The sequence below is a fragment of the Chiloscyllium punctatum genome, chromosome 11, assembly GCF_047496795.1.
Source record: "Chiloscyllium punctatum isolate Juve2018m chromosome 11, sChiPun1.3, whole genome shotgun sequence".
NCBI classification, from domain to species: domain Eukaryota; kingdom Metazoa; phylum Chordata; class Chondrichthyes; order Orectolobiformes; family Hemiscylliidae; genus Chiloscyllium; species Chiloscyllium punctatum.
This window is the reverse complement of record NC_092749.1, coordinates 25,090,973-25,113,328: the sequence shown is the minus strand read 5'-3', so window position 1 is coordinate 25,113,328 and position 22,356 is coordinate 25,090,973. Positions and strand designations below refer to the sequence as shown.

General features: G+C 48.3%; 1 protein-coding gene across 5 annotated transcripts in view; it reads left to right on the top strand.

Moving 5' to 3' along the window:
• The window catches only part of ltbp1 (latent transforming growth factor beta binding protein 1), a 349,362-nt gene that overhangs the window by 322,136 nt on the left and 4,870 nt on the right, over positions 1 to 22,356 (top strand). For all 5 annotated transcript variants that reach the window (XM_072580504.1, XM_072580506.1, XM_072580508.1 and 2 more), the window contains one exon: positions 18,924 to 19,088. In XM_072580504.1, coding sequence (XP_072436605.1) covers positions 18,924 to 19,088 — 165 coding nt within the window. The remainder of the gene's footprint in view (positions 1 to 18,923; positions 19,089 to 22,356) is intronic.

Here is a 22,356-nt window from a genome sequence, read left to right as displayed (position 1 = left end):
GCAGCCCAGACGCTGACCAGAGATACAGGAAGTTCAGTGCAGGAATGAGATGGAGAATTGGGAGTGCGAGTAAGAGTGAGTGAGGAATAACTCGGCAAGGGAAGGAAAACTTTGTGCCACTGGCATGACAATTCCTTCAGGCAGTTTGGGTGGAGGTTCGGGCATTGTTATGGGATCCATTCCTGTATTCTGAGAATTGGATGAAGCACTGTGAGATGAACAGTCAATGCATGGGGTATCGCGCAGAGTTGCCCAAATGATTTCTCCTGTAAAGCCCTTAACTAACACGTTGAACCACCCGATATTTGTAATTTTATCAGTAGCTGAAATTGAGGTCGTCACTGTGTCTGTTGAATTGTCATCATCTCATCCCTCAAAGATTTCTCTGTTCCTCCAATTCTGCCTCTCAGTGCTTCCCATTTGCCATTGGTGACTGTGTCTTCAGCTGCTTTGCAAGAACAGAAGAAACAGGAACAGGAGTAGGCCATCTGGCTCTCGAGCCTGCTCTGCCATTCAATACGATCATGGCTGACCTTTCTCGTGGACTCAGCTCCACTTGCCTGCCTACTCACATAACCCTGAATTTCTTCACCGTTCAAAAATATATTTATCTTTGCCTTTAAAAAACATTGGCTCTAAGTTTTGGAGGTTCCTCCTTAAAACACTCTACTTCTTCGCGCCCTCTCCTTTAAGACTTTCCACAAAACTGAACCCTCTGTCCAAGATTTTGCTCACATCACCTTTGGCGCTTTCAGGTTTTTGATTGGCACTCCCTTCCCGCGAAGAGCTTTGCGATGTTTTGGCAGGCCACTTGCCAGCAATGGATGTCAGCCCTTCACCTCCATTGAGGCAGCAGTCCCATTTCCCCGCTGCTATCCCACTCAAACAGGCCAGTGGTGCAGCGTGGGAAAGCCAAGCACCTCAGCGATGCAGGGGATTGTGGGATAGGCCGTGCCCCTCGCAGGCTACATGCTGTGGCCCTCAGAACACAGAATGGACACAACTCAGAGGGTAAACTTGTTCCATTTGATGGAGACATTCTCAGTGGCTGAGGAGGCTAAGAAAAGCGTTCATAATTGCCAGCTGCCTGGTTATGCTTGGACCAATTTCAAAGTCTTTAAAACCTCAGGACTGCTGCAGTTAACTTTGCTCTTTTTTTTTTATTTTTGCCACATCAGAGATTAATAGAAAATGATGCATCGCGTCCAACATTTTATGACTTAGAACACCATCGCATTTAAACAAGAAATGCATCAATCTTTCCTGGAAAACCGAAGTAAACAGTTCCTTTTTTAGGGAAAACAGAAAATGCAGGACAGCCAGAAACGTATCTTGTGTAACCCTTACTCAGAATGTGATGCTGATCAAACTGAAGAATATTTCTTTCATTTTCTGATTTCGCCCCCAGATTTCCAGTACACCTTTAATAAGACCCTAGAGCATGGGATCAGAAGTAGGCCATTCAGCCCATTGAGTCTGCTCCACCACTCAATAAGATCATGGCTGATTAGATAACCCTCAACTCCACCTGACTGCCATTTCCCCATCACCCTTGGTTCCCTTCCTGACTAAAAATCTGTCTGTCTCAGCCTTGAATAATAATTAGTGATCCAGCCTCAACTGCCCTCTGTACTTAAAAAAAATTCAGTACCCTCTGCGAGTTTTTTTTTATCGAGAGAAACTTTTGAGGACGCTAATATTTTGCTTTAGTTCTTTCTGAGGCAGTTGGGTCTTGCTGGCAAGTTAAGCAATCGTTACCCATCTCTCATTGACCCTCAGAGGGATTTCCACGATACATTATTTATTGAAAATCAAATCTTTTTATGTCGGTATAAATTTGGCACCTTCGATCAGAATAAGCTGCATTTTTAAAACAAAAAGTCTTTTAAGTAGTGGTTTTGGTCAATGTTCCCGTGAGGTCATGTTCAGAATCCAAGGATAATGTACAAACTGGCTCTCTCTGCTCACTTTTAAATTGGGTGCTTTGTTCCAAACTTGCATAAATGTGACCAGATACACAGATGTCTGGGTCCAGGGATGCAGGTGCCAAGGGCCAGGGTTAGAAGATGGGACCAGACATTGCTTGCATACTTTAGCAGGAGCTGACGGGGATGTGGATTACATTGCCAAAGTGAGGATAAATGGAATAATCAAAAGCGAAGAACAGAGAGCGAGTCCATCTATTTTCCACACTGGATGCCATTTGGCAAAAAACAAAGGTTTGCAGGAAGTACATTATTGTTCAGAATATTTCAAGCACTGCTATGTTGCCGCTCATTGGTGCGTGTTAGATTCATCTGTTTTTGTCACATTCAGCTCAAAAGGGAGGTCCTGCCCCTCCTATCACCAATCCTAGTTATCCCACTCGGTTTGCCATTTTGACCTTGGGGTTCTCTGGAGTTTCGAAGAATGGGAGGTGATCTTGTTGGAGCGTGCAGGAATCTGAAGGGGTTTGACAGGATAGCCACTGAGGGCAGTGCGGTCTACCTCACAGGGCACACAGTAAGACAGGATAAGGGGCCAACCATTTGTGAGAAGGAGAAATGCCTTCACCCAAAGGGTTGTGAATCTTAAGAATTCTCTACTTCGGAAGATTCTGGATATTCCAGACTGAGCATTTTTAATGAATGATGATTTGTTGTCACAAGTTTGGTACAATGAACAGTGCAATGAAATACAGTGGAACGTTTCAACTGTTGGCCACAATACGGCACCATTTGAATATTTTAAGAATCGAAAGATAAAGCTGGAAGGAAGTCCGTCTATGTTTCCCACCACCTCCACCATGAGACTTGACCAATGATCCCTACAACACTGCCTGTGCCAGACCCACCAACATCACGGTAGCCACCCTTCAGGTGTCATCTTTTCGTTCCTGGGCCCACCTCTCTGATGGGTCACCAAGGCTGGGTCCCATGCTGGAACCACAATCCCCCAGCAGCCAGCAGCCCCGCACTCTGTTGCTGCTGCCATTGCCTGGCCAATAACCATCAGTCCCCTGTTGTTTCGTGCCACACTGCAGCTGCTTCGCTGATGTCTGGGGTCTTCGCCCCGGGCCTGCCACAACCAGGACTACCTGGCTCTGCTGCCAGGCCAGGCCCATGCCCTGCCTCGCCAACAGTCCCGCCAGCCGCCCTCCTCCACCATGACGGTCACCTTCTCCACCACCCTGACAGGATGAAGGTGAAGCAGAAGACAAAAAGTGGAAAGGGAAGATAGGAGAAAGTGGCCATATGGAGCAGACGGGCCCAGGATCCTGAATACAGCCTGCCTTACCATTACCACCATCTTGGTAAGGCTGAGATTTATTGTTGTTGGTGTCAAAGGATTTGGGTCGGACATGAGAGGGAGAACTAAATGAGAGTCACTGGACATGAAACTTTTAACTCTGCTTTCTCAGCTGCTGGACCTGCTAAGTTATTGTTTTTAGCAATTTCTGATTCTATTGGATTGCCAGCACCCACCATTCTTTATTTGTGTGGTTATAGGTGGAAAGGCTATTGTTCAGGCAGGAGATGAGCTGTTATGGTATTGGGTAGATTAGATTAGATTAGATTACTTACAGTGTGGAAACAGGCCCTTCGGCCCAACAAGTCCACACCGCCCCGCCGAAGCGCAACCCACCCATACCCCTACATCTACCCCTTACCTAACACTACGGGCAATTTTAGCATGGCCAATTCACCTGACCTGCACATCTTTGGACTGTGGGAGGAAACCGGAGCACCCGGAGGAAACCCACGCAGACACGGGGAGAACGTGCAAACTCCACACAGTTAGTCGCCTGAGGCGGGAATTGAACCTGGGTGTCTGGCGCTGTGAGGCAGCAGTGTTAACCACTGTGCCACCGTGCCGCCCACACGCCCACGCCCACGGTAGTGGGAGCAGGCTAGAGGAACTTACCCAGGCCATTACTTTGTATCTTCACCTGCCTTTGTTCAGCAGCTAATGGTACAGTTTCGCCAATTTGCTTTCATCCTTCAGAACAAAGCACAGCCGAATAACTAGGAGCCTAGAATGTAAAAGCAAGGTGAACCATGTGAGGCCAGTGCCATCCACAAGTATCGGCATGGCATTGTGGGCAGAGGGCTGGCACTGTGGTAGTGCCACTGGAGCAATAATCCAGAGCCCCAGAAGCACTGGAGGAGGACAGATTCAGGCTGGAGTGTAATGCTAACGTTGACCATCGCTAAAATCCCATTTGGTTCACTTAATACCTATTAAGGATGAAGACCTGGCATTGTCACGGCGACCCCAAACCCAGGTCAACGGGGTTGGCTCTGAAATGGCCCTTACAAGCCACTTTCCTCAAGGACAAATAGGCACAGCCGACAAACTCTGGGGCACCCTCGTCACGTGCAAAAAGAAATTCCATCGTTCATTTTGAAAAGGAAGATGGACTTGCATTAAGCCGAGGCTGAAATTTGGATGGCAAGGCCTAAGCAAAACTAAATAAAAGGGGAGGCATTTTAAGTAATTTTGGATCTGCTAGCTGACTCACAGGAAAGTATTTCAGTAATGTGCCCGTACCACAGAGTGGTACCCTGGCTTACCGTCTACCTGCTCTATCTGGCCTGTGTGTCAGAGTTCTTTTGATATCTAAGAAAAACCAGGCAGGGAGAGAGAGGGAGAGAGAGAGGAAGGAAGAGAGAAAAAAAAGTTATCTTCCACACATTCTGACAGCGTTGGGTGAGAAATCTGGCCACGGCAGCGTCCTTTCACAATCCCCATGCTGGCTGCTCCCCACTACAGATGGGCAAACTTGTTTTAGATTCTCAATGTTTTTGTCAGCTGGCAATGAATGTGGCGCCTGAAGTGGCAGACACAGACTGACCCAAATATGGAGCTCCACTAGGAAAGATTCCTTTCTCGAATTGTTTCATGATGTTTCTGCAGAAAGTCCCATTGGCAGCATCCACAATTAATGGAGATGCCTGAGCGAATGAAACAATTCATTTGGGCTCATTACACAACGTATTGTATTGCAGGTTCGAGGCTGGTCCTTGTATGTTACAATAGTCTCATCGAGATCAGATTTGTTTTTAATACCTTTCCATAAATTTCCAGCTCCCTCTCCTATACACTGACAAATGTGAGTACTACAAGAATAGAACCTTTTAAATTACTTCCATACGTTCAGTCTGTTTGGTCATCAGGAATTTTTCGTTTATCTGAGGATATAATTGTAACCTCCTGTTCTCTGCCTTTGCTTCGTCACTGCTTCTCTGTTCCACTAGTTTAGGTTCTTGTCCACCTCTATATTTTCTGTGATCTTGAACACTGCTTGTGGTGTCAGGAGGTGCTGATGGGGCAGTGTAAAATAGACTGCAGTGTTCCTGCTTCTGTAGGTCTTACAGTCCTTGAGAGTGCTCTAGTGGGCAGAGCAGGTGTTGGAGGGTTGCTGTGGGTTTTAGAAAGTTTCTTCAAGCGTTGGAGGGTTGCAGCTGGATATGGAGAGTTGCTGTGGGTTTTGGAAACTTGCAGGTTTTGGAGAGTTGCTGTGGGCTTTGGAGAGTTGCAGCGGGGTTTTGGAGAGTTGTTGCGGTTTTGGAGAGTTGCTGTGGGTTTTGGAGTGTTGCTGCATGTTTTGGAGAGTGACTGTGGGTTTTGGAGAATTGCTGCAGGTTTTGGAGAGTGACTGTGGGTTTTGGAGAGTTGCAGCATGTTTTGGAGAGTGACTGTGGGTTTTGGAGAGTTGCTGCAGGTTTTGGAGAGTGACTGCAGGTTTTGGAGAGTTGCTGAAGGTTTTGAAGAGTTGCTGCATGTTTTGAAGAGTTGCTGCATGTTTTGAAGAGTTGCTGCATGTTTTGAAGAGTTGCTGCATGTTTTGAAGAGTTGCTGAAGGTTTTGAAGAGTTGCTGCATGTTTTGAAGAGTTTCTGTGGGTTTTGGAGAGTTGCAGCATGTTTTGGAGAGTGACTGTGGGTTTTGGAGAGTTGCTATGGGTTTTGAAGAGTTGCTGTAAGTTTTGGAGAGTGACTCTGGGTTTTGGAGCATTGCTGTGGGTTTTGGAGAGTTGCTTCAGGTTTTGGAGAGTGACTGTGGGTTTTGAAGAGTTGCTGCGGGTTTTGGAGAGTGACTGCAGGTTCTGGAGAGTTTCTGCAGGTTTTGGAGAGTTGCTGCAGGTTTTGGATTGTTGTGGCTGGTTTTGGAGAATGGCTGTGGATTTTGGAGAGTTGCTGCAGGTTCTGGATTGTTGTGGCTGGTTTTGGAGAGTTGTGGCTGGTTTTGGAGAGTTGCTGTGGATATTGGAGAGTGGCTGTGTGTTTTGGAGAGTTGCTGTGGGTTTTGGATTGTTGTGGCTGGTTTTGGAGAGTGGCTGTGGATTTTGGAGTGTTGTGGCTGTGGGTTTTGGAGTATTGTGGCTGGTTTTGGAGTGTTGTGGCAGGTTTTGGAGAGTTGCTGCCTATTTTGGAGTGTTGTGGGTTTTGGAGGCTTGTTGCATGTTTTGGAGAGTTGCTGCAGATTTTGGAGATATGATTAGATTAGATTAATTGCAGTGTGGAAACAGGCCCTTCAGCCCAACAAGTCCACACGACCCTCCAAAGACCAACCCACCCAGACCCATTCCTCTACATTTACCCCTTCACCTAACACTATGGGAAATTTTACATGGCCACTTCACCTAACCTGCACATCTTTGGACAGTGGGAGGAAACCAGAGCACCCAGAGTAAACCCACGCAGAATGGGGAGAATGTGCAAACTCCAGACATTTGCCTGACGTGGGAATTGAACCCAGGTCTCTGCGTTGTGAGGCAGCAGTGCTAACCACTGTGCCACTTTGCCACCAAGCTGCAGATTTGGAGAGTTGTTGGGGGATTTGTAGAATTGCTGCATGTTTGGACCATTGCAGCAGTTTTTGCAGAGTTACTATGATTTTGGAGAGTGGCTGCAGGTGTTGGAGGGTTATTGCAGGTTTTGGAGAGTTGCTGTAGGTATTGGAGAGTTGTTGCAAGGTTTGGAGAGTTACTGCAGGTTTTGGGGAGTTGCTTTGGGTTTTGGAGAGTTGCTGTGGGTTTTGGAGTATTGTTGCGGGGTTTGGAGAGTAACTGAGGGTTTTGGAGAGTTGCTGTGGGTTTGGAGAGGTGCTGTGGGTTTTGGAGAGTTGTTGCGGGGTTTAGAGAGTTGTTGCGGGTTTTAGAGAGTTCCTGTGGGTTTTGCAGAGTTGCTGCAGGTTTTTGAGTGTTGCTGTGGGATTTGGGGAGTGGCTGCTGGTTTTGGAGAGTTGTTGCAGGTTTTGGGGTGGTGCGGCATGTTTTGGAATGTTGCTGTAGATTTTGGAGATTTGCTGCAGGTTTTGGAGAGTGACTGTGGGTTTTGGAGAGTTGCTGTGGATTTTGCAGAGTTGCTGTGGGTTTTGGAGAGTTGCTGTGGGTTTTGGAGAGTTGCTGTGGATTTTGCAGAGTTGCTGTGGGTTTTGGAGAGTTGCTGTGGGTTTTGGAGAGTTGCTGTGGGTTTTGGAGAGTTGCTGTGGATTTTGCAGAGTTGCTGTGGGTTTTGGAGAGTTGCTGTGGGTTTTGGAGAGTTGCTGCAGGTTTTGGAGAGTTGTGGGTTTTGAAGAGTTGCTGCGGGTTTTGGAGAGTGCTTGTGGGTTTTGGAGAGTTGTGGGTTTTGGAGAGTTGCTATGGGTTCTGGAGAGTTGCTGGGGGTTTTGGTGAGTTGTTCCGGGTTTTGGAGAGTTGTGGGGTTTGGAGAGTTGTGGGGTTTGGAGAGGTGCTGTGTGTTTTGTAAAGTAGCTGCGAGTTTTGGAGAGTTGCAGTGGTCTTTGGAGAGTTGCTGCAGGTTGTGGAGAGTTGCTGTGTATTTTGAAAAGTTGTGGGTTTTGGAGAGTTGCTGCAGGTTTTGGAAAGTTGTTGCGGGGTTTGGAGAGTAACTGCTGGTTTTGGAGAGTTGTGGGTTTGGAGAGTTGCTGTAGGTTTTAGGGTTGTTGTGGGGTTTGGAGAGTAACTGAGGGTTTTGGAGAGTTGCTGCAGGCTTTAGAGAGTTGTTGCGAAGTTTGGAGAGTTGTTGCGGGTTTTGGAGATTTGTTGCGGGTTTGCAAGAGTTTTGGCGGGTTTTGGAGAGTTGCTGTGGGTTTTGCAGAGTTGCTGCGTGTTTCTGAGTGTTGCTGTGGGTTTTTGAGTGTTGCTATGGGTTTTGGGGAGTTGCGGCATGTTTTGGAATGTTGCTGTGGGTTTTAGAGAGTTGTAGATTTTGGAGAGTTGTGGATTTTGGAGAGCTGCTGCAGGTTTTGAGGAAATATGACAGGTTTGAAGATTGGCTGTGGGTTTTGGAGAGTTGCTACGGTCTTGGAGAGTTGCTGCAGTTTTGGAGAGTTGCTGCAGGTTTTGCACAGATGCTTCAGGTTTTGGAGAGTTGTTGCAGGTTTTGGAGAGTTGCTGTGAGTCTTGGAGAGTTGCTGCAGGTTTTGGAGAATAGTTGCAGGTTTTGGAGAGTTGCTGTGGGTTTTGGAGAGTTGCTATGGGTTCGGGAGTGCAGCTGTGGGTTCTGCAGAATTGCTGCAGTTTTGGAGAGTTGCTGCAGGTTTTGGAGAGTTGTTGCAGGTTTTGGAGAGTTGCTGCAGGTTTTGGAGAGTTGCTGCAGGTTTTGGAGAGTTGCTGCAGGTTCTGTAGAGTTGCTGTGAGTTTTGGAGAAATGCAGCAGGTTTTGGAGAGTTGTTCTGGATTTGGAGAGTTGCTGCAGGTTTTGGAGAATTACTGCGGGTTCTGGAGAGTTGTTGAAGGTTTTGGAGAGTTGTGGGTTTTGGAGAATTGCAGCAGGTTTTGGAGAGTTGTTCCGGATTTGGAAAGTTGCTGCAGGTTTTGGAGAATTACTGCGGGTCTTGGAGAGTTGCAGCATGTTTTGGAGAGTTGTGGCTCATTTTGGAGTGTTGCTACAGGCTTTGAAGAGTTACTGCTCGGTTTGAGGAGTTGAGATGGGTTTTGGAAAGTTATTGCGAGTGTTGGAGAGTTGCTGTGGGTTTTGGAGAATTGCAGCATGTTTTGGAGTGTTACTGCTGGGTTTTGAAAAGTTATTGCATGTTTTGGAGAGTTGTTGCAGGTTTTGGAGAGTTACATTAGATTACTTACAGTGTGGAAACAAGCCCTTCAGCCCAACAAGTCCACATCGACCCGCCGAAGCGCAACCCACCCAGACCCATTCCCCTACATTTACTCCTTCATCTAACACTACGGGCAATTTAGCATGGCCAATTCACCTAACCTGCGCATTTTTGGACTGTGGGAGGAAACTGGAGCACCCGGAGGAAACCCACGCAGACAATGTGCAAATGCCACACAATCAGTCACCTGAGGCTGGAATTGAACCCGGGTCTCTGGCGCTGTGAGGCTGCAGTGCTAACCACTGTGCCAATGGTGGGTTTTGGAGTGTTGTGGTGCATTTTGGAGTGTTGCAACAGGATTTGGAGAGTTTCTGCTGGTTTGGAAGATTTGAGATGGGTTTTGGAAAGTTATTGCGGGTTTGGGAGAGTTGTGGCTGCTTTTGGAGAATTGTTGCAGGTTTTGGAGGGTTGTGGCTGGTTTTGGAGAGTTGTGGCCGGTTTTGGGAAGTTGTGGCTGGTTTTGGAGAGTTGTTGCAGGTTTTGGGGAGTTGTGGCCGGTTTTGGAGATTTGTGGCCGGTTTTGGGGAGTTGTTGCTGGTTTTGGAGATTTGTGGCCGGTTTTGGGGAGTTGATGCTGGTTTTGGAGGGTTGTGGCCGGCTTTGGAGAGGTATGGCTGGTTTTGGAGTGTTGCTGTGGGTCTTGGTGAGTTGTGGCCAATTTAGGAGAGTTGCTGCAGTTTTGGTGAGTTACTGCAGCAGCAGTGTGTCTCCAGGAACCTGGGAGTGACGGTGAAAGAGGCCAGTGGGATTGCTGTGGTCTTTGCTTCAGTAGATTGGAAATTAAGAACAGCTGTCCCCAGCCCATTGTGACCCTGGACACCAATAACATTCCTGGCATTGAGCATTGTTTGAGGTGTGAGTGCCAGATGTAGCTGTTTAACCACATTATTGTGTTTTAGTTGTATCTCAACCATCACTAGCAATTACATAGTGTCTGCAACATAGAAAAACATCCTGAAGCGATTCAGAGGCATCAGGAAATCAAATATATCAAATGAAGTCAAAGGCAATGTAACGAGGCCTGTACTAATAATCCAGAGAGCGAGAGTTCAAATCCCACCTTGTTTGCTTTTAAAATTGAGTTTGATATTTTTAAAAATGAAAAATAAAAATCTGTGAATAAAATATGAACACAGATCAGTTTGAAAGAGAGGGTGAATCTATGAGATTCTGAAGATTCCAATTTCCTAAAAATATTGTTGACTCTTAGTTAACCTCTGGAATAAGCCAGGAATGTGTTCGATGTTAGCAAACTGCTACAGAGATAGCCAATTGTAAAGTTCAAGTTGGTCTCCAGGCAGTCTCAGGGGTAGTAACTGTTGCATTCATTTGTGACCCCTGTATTCTGAGAATGGTTGGGAGAAAAGGAAGGGATGTTTGCGGGGAGTGAGTCCTTTTGAAGGACAATTGGTGATGGTCAATCGTGACAGTGACACCCACATTCCGGGAAAGAATTTTAAAAAAACATCCCTAGTCATTTTGAAATCCGAGCTGGGGTTGATGATGGAGTGTTAATTTAGTGCTGGTGGATCCGCCAGTGAATGGGGTGCAGGCAGCTGAAGGTACAGTAGTTACCAGTGTTGGGGAGAAAAGGAGGTGATGTACAAGACACCCAGAATTGTTGAGATCCAGGGTCTCAGAGGGTGACGAATGGTAACTTTATTTTATCCTTTATTCATTCATGGGATGAGGGTGTCACCAGCAATGCCAGCATTTATTGTCCATCCCTATTTGCCCAGAGAGCAGTTGAGTGCCAACCACATTGCTGTGGGTCTGGAGTCACATGTAGATCAGACCTGGTGAGGATGGCAGCTTCCTTCCCAAAAGGGCATTAGTGAACCAGGTGTGTTTTTCCAACAGTTGGCAATGGATTTATAGCAGTCATTAGATTCTTAATTACAGATATTTATTGAATTTATATTCCATCAATCTGCCAGGGTGGGATTCGAACCCAGGTCCCCAGAATGCTACCTGGGTCTCTGGGTTAGTAGTGCAGCAATAATACCACTAGGCCATCGACTCCACCAATTTTCCACAGCATAAGGAATGACATTGGGAATTTTGGTTTAATCCATTAGGATCATTAAAGCCATGGCGGGGAATGGATGCCTGATTGGGGGGATGCTGTTATTCGCTGGCTACCTACAGTGTCTGAACTTATCGATACTCGTGGTTATAGGAAATAGAGAGTGCGAGAAATTGTTCTCTCTTGTTCCAGGGAGAATGTTGAGGCAACTCCAGCTGAAGCTCCCACCCAGACTTAGCCGAGTCTGAGATATATCAGTCAATGGCCAGGTTCCTTAATCCTTCCACAGATGGACCTCCCATTTGATGTTATAAACAAGTTATCAATGTAGCTTTCCTGCATCCCGGAGCTTGCTCACTGAATGAGGGTGGCACCATGGAGATTGTTATAGAAAGTTAGCACTTCTTGTGCAGATTGCATTTTCTGGTCATTCTACTCAAGAAGATAAATGTTCTTCAGCAGCTTCCTGACTGGCAATGGGAAGCGAAGTGCTGGTGAACAAAAGGTTTTATTTTGTCATGAAAGGGCTACTATATTGACACTTCCTATCAAAAGGACAATTATCTGTTAGCACCATTAACTCTGTTGGCTGGATGGACAGGTTACGAAGCAATCATGCCAACAGCAGGGGGTTCAGTTCCCATCACTGGATGAGGTTACCATGAAGGACTCTCCTTCACAACCTCTCCCATTGCCAGAGGTCTGGTGGCCTTCAAGTTAAATCACCACCAGTCACCTCTCTTTCTAATGAGAGGGCAGCTCTATGTTCTGGTAAGACTAAAGCAACATACACAGTGCACACTGGCCAGATGTATGTGAGAGACTAGATGTCGGGTGCCAAAGCAAGAGGGGCCAAGCGATCAGTTGAGGTTGTCCATGAGTTTGTGTAGGTAGCATCGAGTTTGCACAGCTTGCCTTCTCCATGAGCTGGTCCCCATTTTAAGTTTCAAGTGGTGGGGACGAGGGCACTGAGGGATGTTGGAACAGCTTATCAGGAGAGGTGAGAGAAAGGCAGGGTTGTGGTCTGGCATTCACACTATCCCTGCCTCTATTAGAAGGTTTATAAAAATATGTATTTCAAAGATTGCCTCTTGGTGGTCGAATCCTGAGCAGGTCACACCCAGTTTCTTTGTCAAAGGGGAGTTAGGCAGGCAGAAGCCTCCTATTTGAGGGGACCTGTTTTAGATGTCCAAGTGGAAGGCTGAAAGAGCAGGCCCCACAGACCAGGCCTATGCACGCTGAGCTTTCCATAATTTCCTTCTGTCGTGATTGGAACCAGGTGGACCTCACTGACAAATTGATTGGGGTTGTTTACCTGGACCAATCAGGAAAGCCTGGCTGACCAGTACAGAAGGAGGCCATCCCCAGTGGAGGGCTCTCTATGCGGGAGTCCTCCCTCTTTCTCTCGGGGATCTGGGGTGGAGGGTGCTGCACGCAGCAGTCACCTGCAACCGCAGGTTGCGGTGGTTCACAGACTCCCAGCCCAACTGCTTGTTCTGTGGCGCTGTGGAGTCCGTGGACCATGTATATATTGGGTGTGGGCGTTTGCACTCCCTTTTTGATTTCCTCAAAAACCTTCTCCTCTGTTTCTGGCTGCACTTCAGTCCCACGCTCCTGATCTTCGGGCACCCGGTACGGAGGAGGGAGGGCAGGTCCGAGGACCTCCTCGTGGGTCTGCTCCTGGGCCTGGCCAAACTGGCCATCAACAGGTCCAGGCAGCGGGCCGTGGAGGGGGTCGTTAGGGCCGACTGCCTGCCCCTCTTCCGGGGTTACGTTAGAGCCCGGGTGTCCTTGGAGAAGGAGCACGCGGTGTCCACCGACACCCTGGAGTCGTTCAGGGAGAGGTGGGCGCCGCAGGGAGTGGAGTGCATCATTTCTCCCTCCAACTCTATTTTGATTTAGTCCCTACCCTCCCCTTCACTGTTTTGCTCACACAGCATTGCCCTTTGGTTTGAAGGGCAGTGCTTGTCACTGGCCACTCGGGTGTTTTTCATATCTTCCTGGTGGTGGAAATTGAATAAAGATTCGTGCACTTTGTGTCTTTCACTGTGTCTCACACCTGCACGCACACACCATGGGTGCTGGGGAAAAAATAAGCACTACCGCAGTTAGGCGGTAGTGTGGGGGTTAAATTTAAAAGGAAAAAAAAATAAAAAATAGAAACAGGGCATGAGATTAGAGCCTGGAAAAAAAAAAAAAAAAGAAACAGGGCATGAGATTAGAGCCTGGGTGTCCTTGGAGAAGGAGCACGTGGAAAAAAAAAATAATAAAAAAAAACAGAAGGAGGCCATCCCCAGTGGAGGGCTCTCTATGCGGGAGTCCTCCCTCTTTCTCTCGGGGATCTGGGGTGGAGGGTGCTGCACGCAGCAGTCACCTGCAACCGCAGGTTGCGGTGGTTCACAGACTCCCAGCCCAACTGCTTGTTCTGTGGCGCTGTGGAGTCCGTGGACCATGTATATATTGGGTGTGGGCATTTGCACTCCCTTTTTGATTTTCTTAAAAACCTCCTCCTCTGCTTTTGGTTGCACTTCAGTCCCATGCTCCTGATCTTCGGGCACCCAGTACGGAGGAGGGAGGGCAGGTCCAAAGACCTCCTCGTGGGTCTGCTCCTGGGCCTGGCCAAACTGGCCATCAACAGGTCCAGGCAGTGGGCCGTGGAGGGGGTCGTTAGGGCCGACTGCCTGCCCCTCTTCCGGGGTTACGTTAGAGCCCGGGTGTCCTTGGAGAAGGAGCACGCGGTGTCCACCAACACCCTGGAGTCGTTCAGGGAGAGGTGGGCACCACAGGGAGTGGAGTGCATTACTTCCCCCTCCAATTCTATTTTGATTTAGCCCCTACCCTCCCCTTCACTGTTTTTATCACACAGCATTGCCCTTTGATGTGAAGGGGTTAAAAAAAAAGAAAAAAGAGAAAAAAAAAGAGAAACAGGAGTGCCAGAGCTTCTGTTCACAAAAGAAAATACAGAAGAAGGCCATTGAGCCCATCGTGCCTGTACTGGCTCTTTGAAGGAGTTTTCCAATTGTGCCTCTCCTCCCCCCCCACCCCACCACCACCTGACCTTGCTCTTTTTCCATAACCCTGTAGATTTTTCCCATTTAAAGGATTTATTTAGTTCCTCTTTGAAAACATTGAATCTTCTCCCACTGCTGTTTCAATGAATATGTTGCTACATAAATATATTCTTATCTTGTCAAAACAAAACCCAGGAAGTTAGAATCTCCTCAGTTGAGAATTGACTCTGGGCTCACAAGCCACAGCCAGTGTCCTGTGCACTAGTAAACAAAGTGTGACTTGGTGACAGGACCCAGCCTCTGTGCAGTTATTTCACCTCCCGAATGGGTATTTCCAGCCCCTCGTTCCGACTCCTTCAGCTTTTCTCTCGTCTGCTCCTTGAGGTTTGTGACTCCCTCCCCAGAGTGGTTGAACTACCTGCTCAAACCCAGCCTCTGTTCTCCTGTGTGAGAAACTAGTCGCTAGAGCAAGATGCCCCCCCCAACATGGGGAATCATCGAGATAAAGGGAGAGGAAACGGTTTGGCAAGACACAGTTTGTTGTACAGATTCGGGGATAGAGGGTAAATCAGGATGATCTTTCAGACCAGAAGCCAATGGAATAGATTACCAGAGGGGGATTTTCAGTTGGTGCAAGATACGCCTGGTTGGGTTCCCAGAAGGTGAAGGCTTTGAGAGGTATAAAGGGGAGTAGGTGCAGGGTGGTGCCTGGAAAAAGGGTCAGGCTTGTTGGCCTTAAAAGACTTTTTCCTGTTCAAACAGTTCCCCTGGGGGTTACCCAGGCCACAACTTCACTAACAAAATGAAATACTCCCAAGTGCTGCCACAAGATGGAAAACGCTGAAACATTCATCAAGCCTGGCAGCAGGGAGGGAGGGCGACAGGATGGAGCTGTCATCTCGGGGTGAGAAACCCATCCCCAGAACCTTCCTCTCCTGTCTCCCATTCACCGGCGCTGTGTCTTCCAGAACCTTCTTCCATCTCGAGCAGTTTCGTAATTAGAAGCAGGGCATTCGGATTGAATTGAGATTTGTTATATCGGATTTAATATCAGGGTGGGGGGGATAGTGTGGAGGTCAGTCAAAAAGCTTGTTGGTGGGGGTGGGATCGGGGAGAGCCCGCTTGACTTTTGGAGAAAGCTCAAGGGACAGGGTCAGTGATCTGGCTCTCATAACAATGTATTGTAACAGGAGACTCAACTTGTGATTAGTACAGAATCCGACACATCCCACAGCACCAGCCGGTACCTAACTGTTTATAATCGAGTGAATAGCTGGGAGAACTGAGTTAAACTTTAAGCCCCTTCTTGTCACTATGTTTTAGTGATTTGGGATGGGGATGGGGTGGGGAGGTAATTATTTTACATATCTGAGACTTTCCATCACTTTGAGGTTTATAACTTTTTGTCCTTCTTTTAATCTCGCTGTTCGTACAGTATGTATCTTTTCTCACTTGATTCTAAACACTTGCTTCAGAAGCTAAATTTAACTTGCAGATAGTTTTTGAGAATGATTAGCATTCCCTTGCATTTTGATTCTCTTGAAAACAGTAGAGTCTGTTCAGGACGTTCATTAGGTCAAGTGCACAAGCCAATGACAGAAAACGACTGAAATTGCAATGCTAAAAATTAAAGAGCTGCCGGACGTTAGAAAGTCCTCGTGGCAACTGCTCCACGATCGGTTGTTAATGTTAAAGCTGAGGTTGAAAGATTTCCGACAGCTACACTTGTGAAGAAATATGGGGCATAGGCCCATATGGACATGGGATTAGACCAGAAGTTGTCCACTAAGCACTTGGACAGGGCTTGAGGGGCTCAATTAACTCTTCTTATGTTCCAGAGATACTTGCTCGGATAGTGTAAGGCCACACACAACTGGAAATATGGCACCTGCTCCTCATGCACCACATTAGAGAGGTTGTGCTGGCCTCATCCACGTCCCTGATTGGTGCCGTGTGAAGTTGAAGGGGGTGAGCAGCAGAACTTGACATTTCTGTTTGTGGGCCTCAACCCTCCATTGAGTGCTCCTAACTATTTGAAGAGAACAAACGTGGCCTGGGACCACAGGAGATGAGGCTGACAACAACTGGAATAGCATGGACAGTTTTGGCCCCTTATCTAATGAAAGCTGTACAGGTACTGAGGACGGTTCACTCGACAGGTACCAGGTGCAGAAGAAGGAGAGGTTGAGTAGATTGGGCCTGTACTCTTTGGAATTTGGAAAATAGACGTGACCTATTGACACACAAGCTATTCAAGGAGGACTTGAGAGGGTAGATGTAGGAAGGCTGTTTGCCCTTCTGGGTGAAGGACATAGCTGAGAATAGGGAGTCAGATATTTAAGACAAAGACTGGGGGGGGGGGTGGGGGGGGTGGGGGGGGTTGTATTTTCCCCTTGAGGAGATAGGGAATCTGTGGAATTTTTTATATCCCAGGGGGCAGTCGATGCCAAGCTGTGAAGTATATTCCAGCGCGAGATAGAGATTTTTAATCAGTAAGGAAGCAGAGGGTTATGGGGAAGAGGCAGGAGAATGGAGTTGAGGCCATGATCTGATCCAATGGCAGGACAGATCTGATAGGCTGAATGGCCTAACTCTGTTCATTCACCTTCTGGTCTAAACGGATGTGTGATTTGAGTTCCTATTTGTATATGCAGTTAACCCGAGACATGTTAACAATTACATTATTTCAAACATGAGATTTATTTCATTTTCACTTTTTTTAAAGTAATGCATGGACATCAAGCGCATTTCTAACTTTGACTCTGTTTTATTTTAATACTGAAAGAAGGAGGCCTTTGGATTGCATTTTGACTTAAACCCCATCAACTTCTTGTCTGTTCACAGCAGCCAATATCAAAACAGTCCCAGCTGTGAAAGCTTAACTTGTGTCTTTCAAATTCAGTGGCTGTGCGTCTGGGACAATGGGTGTTGAGTTCTGCAGGAACCTTTCAGACCCACCACTTGCCTCTTATCACCACCTCCCTATCTCCAGGCCCGGGGCCCTAACTGCAGCGTACAATACTCCGTCTCAGACTGACCCTTTGGGGCGATACTGAGGGAAGGCTGCAACATTGGATGCCAATGAAACTTCAACCCCTTTCAAGTGGATGTAACATACATTATTTGGAGAGGTGGGGGGGGTGGGGGGTACCACAAAGCCTCCTGACAGCACCGCCCTCACAACAGATTCGCGGATCATTTATCTTCCCATTGTTCGAAAGGCTGGATGGAGGACCCCCTTTTCGTGGGCCCAGGAGGTTTTGGCTTTGAAGTCAGACATTCTTGCAGATGTTTGCTGGAAAAGCTGCGAGAGAATGTTCCGCTCGGAGACACTCTCCCTCGGTGACTGACTTTGGACACGTTCGGCAGCTCTTACACCCCAAGGGTGACCACCGTTGTCTCTCGAGCAACCACACCCCAAAGTGACACTGTACAAGGCAAGCTGAGGAGCAGGAGGAATAGGCCAGGGGTGTTCCCAAACAAAAATAAGGAGCCATCTTTGAACTGATTAGTCACAGGAGATTTGCCTCATGTTATGGTGCGAAAAGCTTTGCAAGAGCTTCCTGCAGGGGAAGGAGGGGCAGGGCAAGGATGGGGAAGGAGCGTCTGCAATGCAGTTTGAAATGGAATGAGCAGACATTGGGAAGCAATGAGGGTTTATTACTGTCCCCAGTGATGGTTGGGGGGTGGGGGTTCTGGCTGTTACACAGGGTTGTGGGAGTGAGGGGGGGACACCTGCTGGTCACCCAGGGGACCTGCACTACCTCTTCTCCCCCCGACACAGGTCAATGCCTTGCCTCCTGAATCGATGTCATGATGTCCCCCACCACCACATACACAGCCAGACCCCTCTCCGAGAACCTGCCTGATTGGCCCCCAGTGAAGCCAACCCGGCTCTGCATTGCTGTTCTCTGTGTGGACAGACCGCAATTCCAGCTGCGACCACCATCCCTGGTGGCACTGCCTGGGCTTGGCCAGGAGCTGGAGCTCTGATTGGCTGACAGCACTCTGGGGGCAGGGCCTTCTTCCACATGGGTCTAGATTCTGGGAACTCATTGGCTGCCTGATCGTCATAAAATCCAGTCATGGTGTCCTGACCCTGAGGGGGTAACACATTGATCCACTAACCACCTCCGCATGTCCCCCCAATCCCATCCCCCCCCAGCACCAGACTACTGCCCCAATACAGGACCCACTCTCCCTTCTCCCAGACCCACTCCCCTTATCCCCATCCCCATTCCCCCCACTTCCCCAGCTCCACTCCCCCATACCCCCTCTGTCCTAGGCCCATTCATAGTCCCAGCCAGACTCCTCCACTCCTCCACCCATCTGAACCCCCCACCCCCAAGTCTCACTCTGTCCCAAACCCCCTCTGCCACACTCAAGACTCTTCAACCAGGCAGTGGAGTCACTGCAAGCAATATTCTGCCCTCAGTACCTTCAACTGAAGCCACTGGAAAGCCAGTCGGAACTAAACGTGGAACAATTCGGACTACTGAGCCAATTTTGGGGGAGACTGTTTAACTTGGCCGCTCCTGACCTCAATCACGGGGACGTGGGCGCGCTGGTTGGGCTAGCATGAACTACCCATCCCTAATTGTTCCGGAGATGGTGGTGGTGGTGAGCTGCGTTCCTGGCACAGCCAGTAGGGGGCAGAGTTTCCAGGTTTGAGCCCAACAATGATGAAGGTCTCGCGGTCCACCATTTGTTTGCATGTGGGTGTGTAATGTCAGAATTGTGTTGCATCAACTCCATTGTTAATCTTGCTTTCTTGTCCACTTGCAGATGACTACGCACGACTTTGTAACCTTCCTGTTCCTGGGAGACGGCATGAGTACGGTCAGGATGCATTGATGCCTCCGTATCAGCCTGACTACTCAGTCCCAGCCTCTGAGTACCACTCCCAGCAGGCACTACGTGGTAACCTGCCCTTCTTTGTCGACGCACACTGTAAGTTGAACTCTCCCTGTGGGGGAATACGTTATTTTTCTTGTCCTTTCGGGGGAAAAAGACAGCAAGGAACCGAGTGCCTCAAAATGCAGTTGGAAGTGTCTGAAAGTACAGGGGAGAGTTTGGGATCCAGTGGGATCTTTCAGGGACCTGGGAACAGAGGCAAATTCTACCCTGCACAGTCTCCATATTGTTACTACGTAAATGCACGTCTGCATGTGATGAGGAGTAAAGGGTCTACAATTAAAGGTAGAACCCACGTAATGTCTCAGCAATGTCCTTCAGGGAATTGTATCCACTGTCCTTACCCTGCCTGGTCTACGTGTGTCTCCAGACCCACAGCAATGCAGTCATCCCTTACCTCCCCTCAGAAGTGACCTCAAGCAAACTATTCAGTTACCCTGAGCCTTGAGAGAGGGAGAGAGAGGGCAAGCGGGGGGAGAGAGAGGGAGGGATGGGAAGGAGCAGAGAGAGGGAGGAAGGGGAAGGGGCGGAGAGAGGGAGGGGAAGGGGCGAAGAGAGGAAGGGAGAGGGGGAAGGGGGAGAGAGAGAGGGGGGGATAAAGAAGGGGGTGGAGGAGAGGGAGGGGGTGGAGGGAGAGAGAGGGAGAGAGGGGGAGAGGGGCAAATGAGAGGGGTGGAGGGAGAGAGCGGGAGGGGGAGCGGTAGAAAGAGAGGTGGGGAAGGCGAAAGAGGGGGTGGAGGGGAGAAGGGGGTAAGTGAGAGAGGTGGGGGAAGGGGGGGGAGTGGAAGGGAGAGAGAGAGAATAAGACCAGGCGGATTGTCCAATGTCAGAGATGAAAAGTCAACCCTGCAAAGTCGTCCTTAACATCTGGGGGCTTGTTGTGAGTTAGAGGTGGGTGGTCCTGGTGAGGGTGAAGGTAGTTTATTGCCCAACATTCCTTCAGCCTGACACTCCCAATCCAAGCAGCTATCAGCCCAGCACCAAGTAAATGTGTTGTACAGAATGCTTGGTGACTCGTTCAGACCGCACCAGCTGAGAAATAGCACACACGGTTTCTGTTCACTCTGTCACCAAAATGTCATTCCGAGGCCAATGAGACAGGAACATTTCCAACAAATCCACAGGCATCTATCGCCACCTGGTGGCTATGCCAGCCAGCTGTAAATTGCCTTCAGACCAGGCGCCACATGATGCACCAAAACGCAAAGCTATCAGCTTTATCAGTGAGCATAGCTCGTGAACTGAAGCTCACTTTCACAAGCCAAGTGTGATTCTTTATTTAGTTTTGTTGATGAAGGGGACACATTGAGTGCAAAATCTATACACTTTCATTGAATGTTAATCCTAGCAGCAAAGTCAGTCCCTCATCACCTCGTCTACCCTGTCCGGGTGAGGGAAGGAACATGTATGGGATAACCTTTCCTTGCCCAGGGTCTACCCCAGTTAGCTGGACAGTTGGTTTGCATAGCACAGTATTGCTAATGTTGTGATCCCACCTTGGCATGAAGGCCTCTTGTCTGAGGTGTGGTGACACTCAGGTCAAACTTACCACCAGTCTCCCCCCTCTTCTCTCTCTCTCTTCTCTCTCTCTCTCTCTTTCTCTCCCCCCTCCCCCCCTAACAAGGAAGCAGCCTGTAGTCCTCTGGGACTATTGTAACCTTCACTTCCTATTCCTGTCCAGTGTGACAATTAGCAATGTATTTGGAGTAATCTCATTATTGTTAAGACTGAATTAGGTTTCCCCTCTCTCCGCCCTGCTCTCAGATCATTCACAGTTCAAAAGTCAAACAAAGTGGGACTCAGAGCTGTTTCCCAGTTGTTTACCTGTTGGACGTGTTCAGGACAGTGGGTGAGGTGTCATGTTTATCACCGTGTGTACAACTCATTACTGAAGGAGCTCACTGACAGTGGAGCCCACACCTGCCATGTACCCTTTGACCCTCCGGCTGGTCTGTTGAATGTGCCCAAACTGAGAGGCAGGAGGGAGCAGGACTGTGCTGTGTAAGTTAGCTGTCCCTGTCCCTGGGGTAACGTGTCCCTCTCATAATGTATCGCTGACTAAGCAGAAGTTAGCTAAGTTGTAACTATACTGGTGTTAGTTCAATACAAGCAGGATTGCTGCTTTACCACAACAGCTTTTATTCATATAGCATCATAATAAAACTCCCAAGTTCCACATTATAAAACAAACATTGAAATGTAGAAAATTGAAGCAGCAGCGACTGCTCTGCTATTTAATGTGATCATGGCTGATCATCCTGCACTCTCTTCCCACTCCCTCCCCATACCCTTTGATCTGTTTAGCCATGAGAGCTCTGTCTAACTTCTTCTTCAAGACATTTAATGTTTTGGCCTCAAATACTTGCTGTGGCAGAGAATTCCACAGGCTCACCGCTCTCTGGGTGAAGATACCTCTCTGCATTTCAGTCCTGAAACTGTGATTCCTGGTTTTGCACTCCCAGGAACATCCTTCCTGTTTTACCCTTCTTGTTCTGTTGGAATTTTGTTGCGATCACCCCCTGCCCCCCTCATTCTTGTAAACTCCATATAGGCCTAACCAATCCAGACTGTCTTCATATGTCAATCCTATCTTCACAGGCATCATTCTGGTAAAGCTTTGCTGCACTCCCTCCACAGCCAGAACATCCTTCCTCACATAAGGAGATCAAACTACACACTATATTCTCAGTCTCACTAAGGTCTTGTGCAATTACAGCAAGCCACCCTGTTTGTCTTCTGTACCACCTGCTGCACCTATATGCGGTAACTTCAGTAATTTTATTTACTTCTAGTGATCTCGTTTGAAAATACGACCCCATGCCACAGCAGGAGATATTAGACCCAGTTGGCCAAAGTCTGGCAATTTTCAAAGGCAGGGGGCAGCCATGATGGAGTCTGCTGCTGTCTTGCAGAATGGGGCATGAGAGCAGAGAGCCCCATGTGAGTGTCTGAACACACTCTTGTCAGCTGGTTAACCGCTCGAATCAAAGGATGCCAACTTTATGTTACCATGCGCTCACCTCAGTTTGAGAGGCAGTTTACAGTACTTTACAGTAGGCAGCCACAGTGAGTACGCCCTGGCAGCTGAGCTCCTGTGTACTGTCATGTCCCAATCTTCCTGTTCTGAGAATTTCATTCTGCCCCTCCCCAGCTCTCAGTGGGCCGAGTGGGCAGTTTGTTGAAGGTGGACGTGATGCTTGCTTCACCATCCTTGGCCTCCTCCATTGCCACAACGAACCCCACCGCAAATTGGAGAAACAGCACCTCATCTTCTGCCTGGGCATCCCACATCCCGGAGGACTCA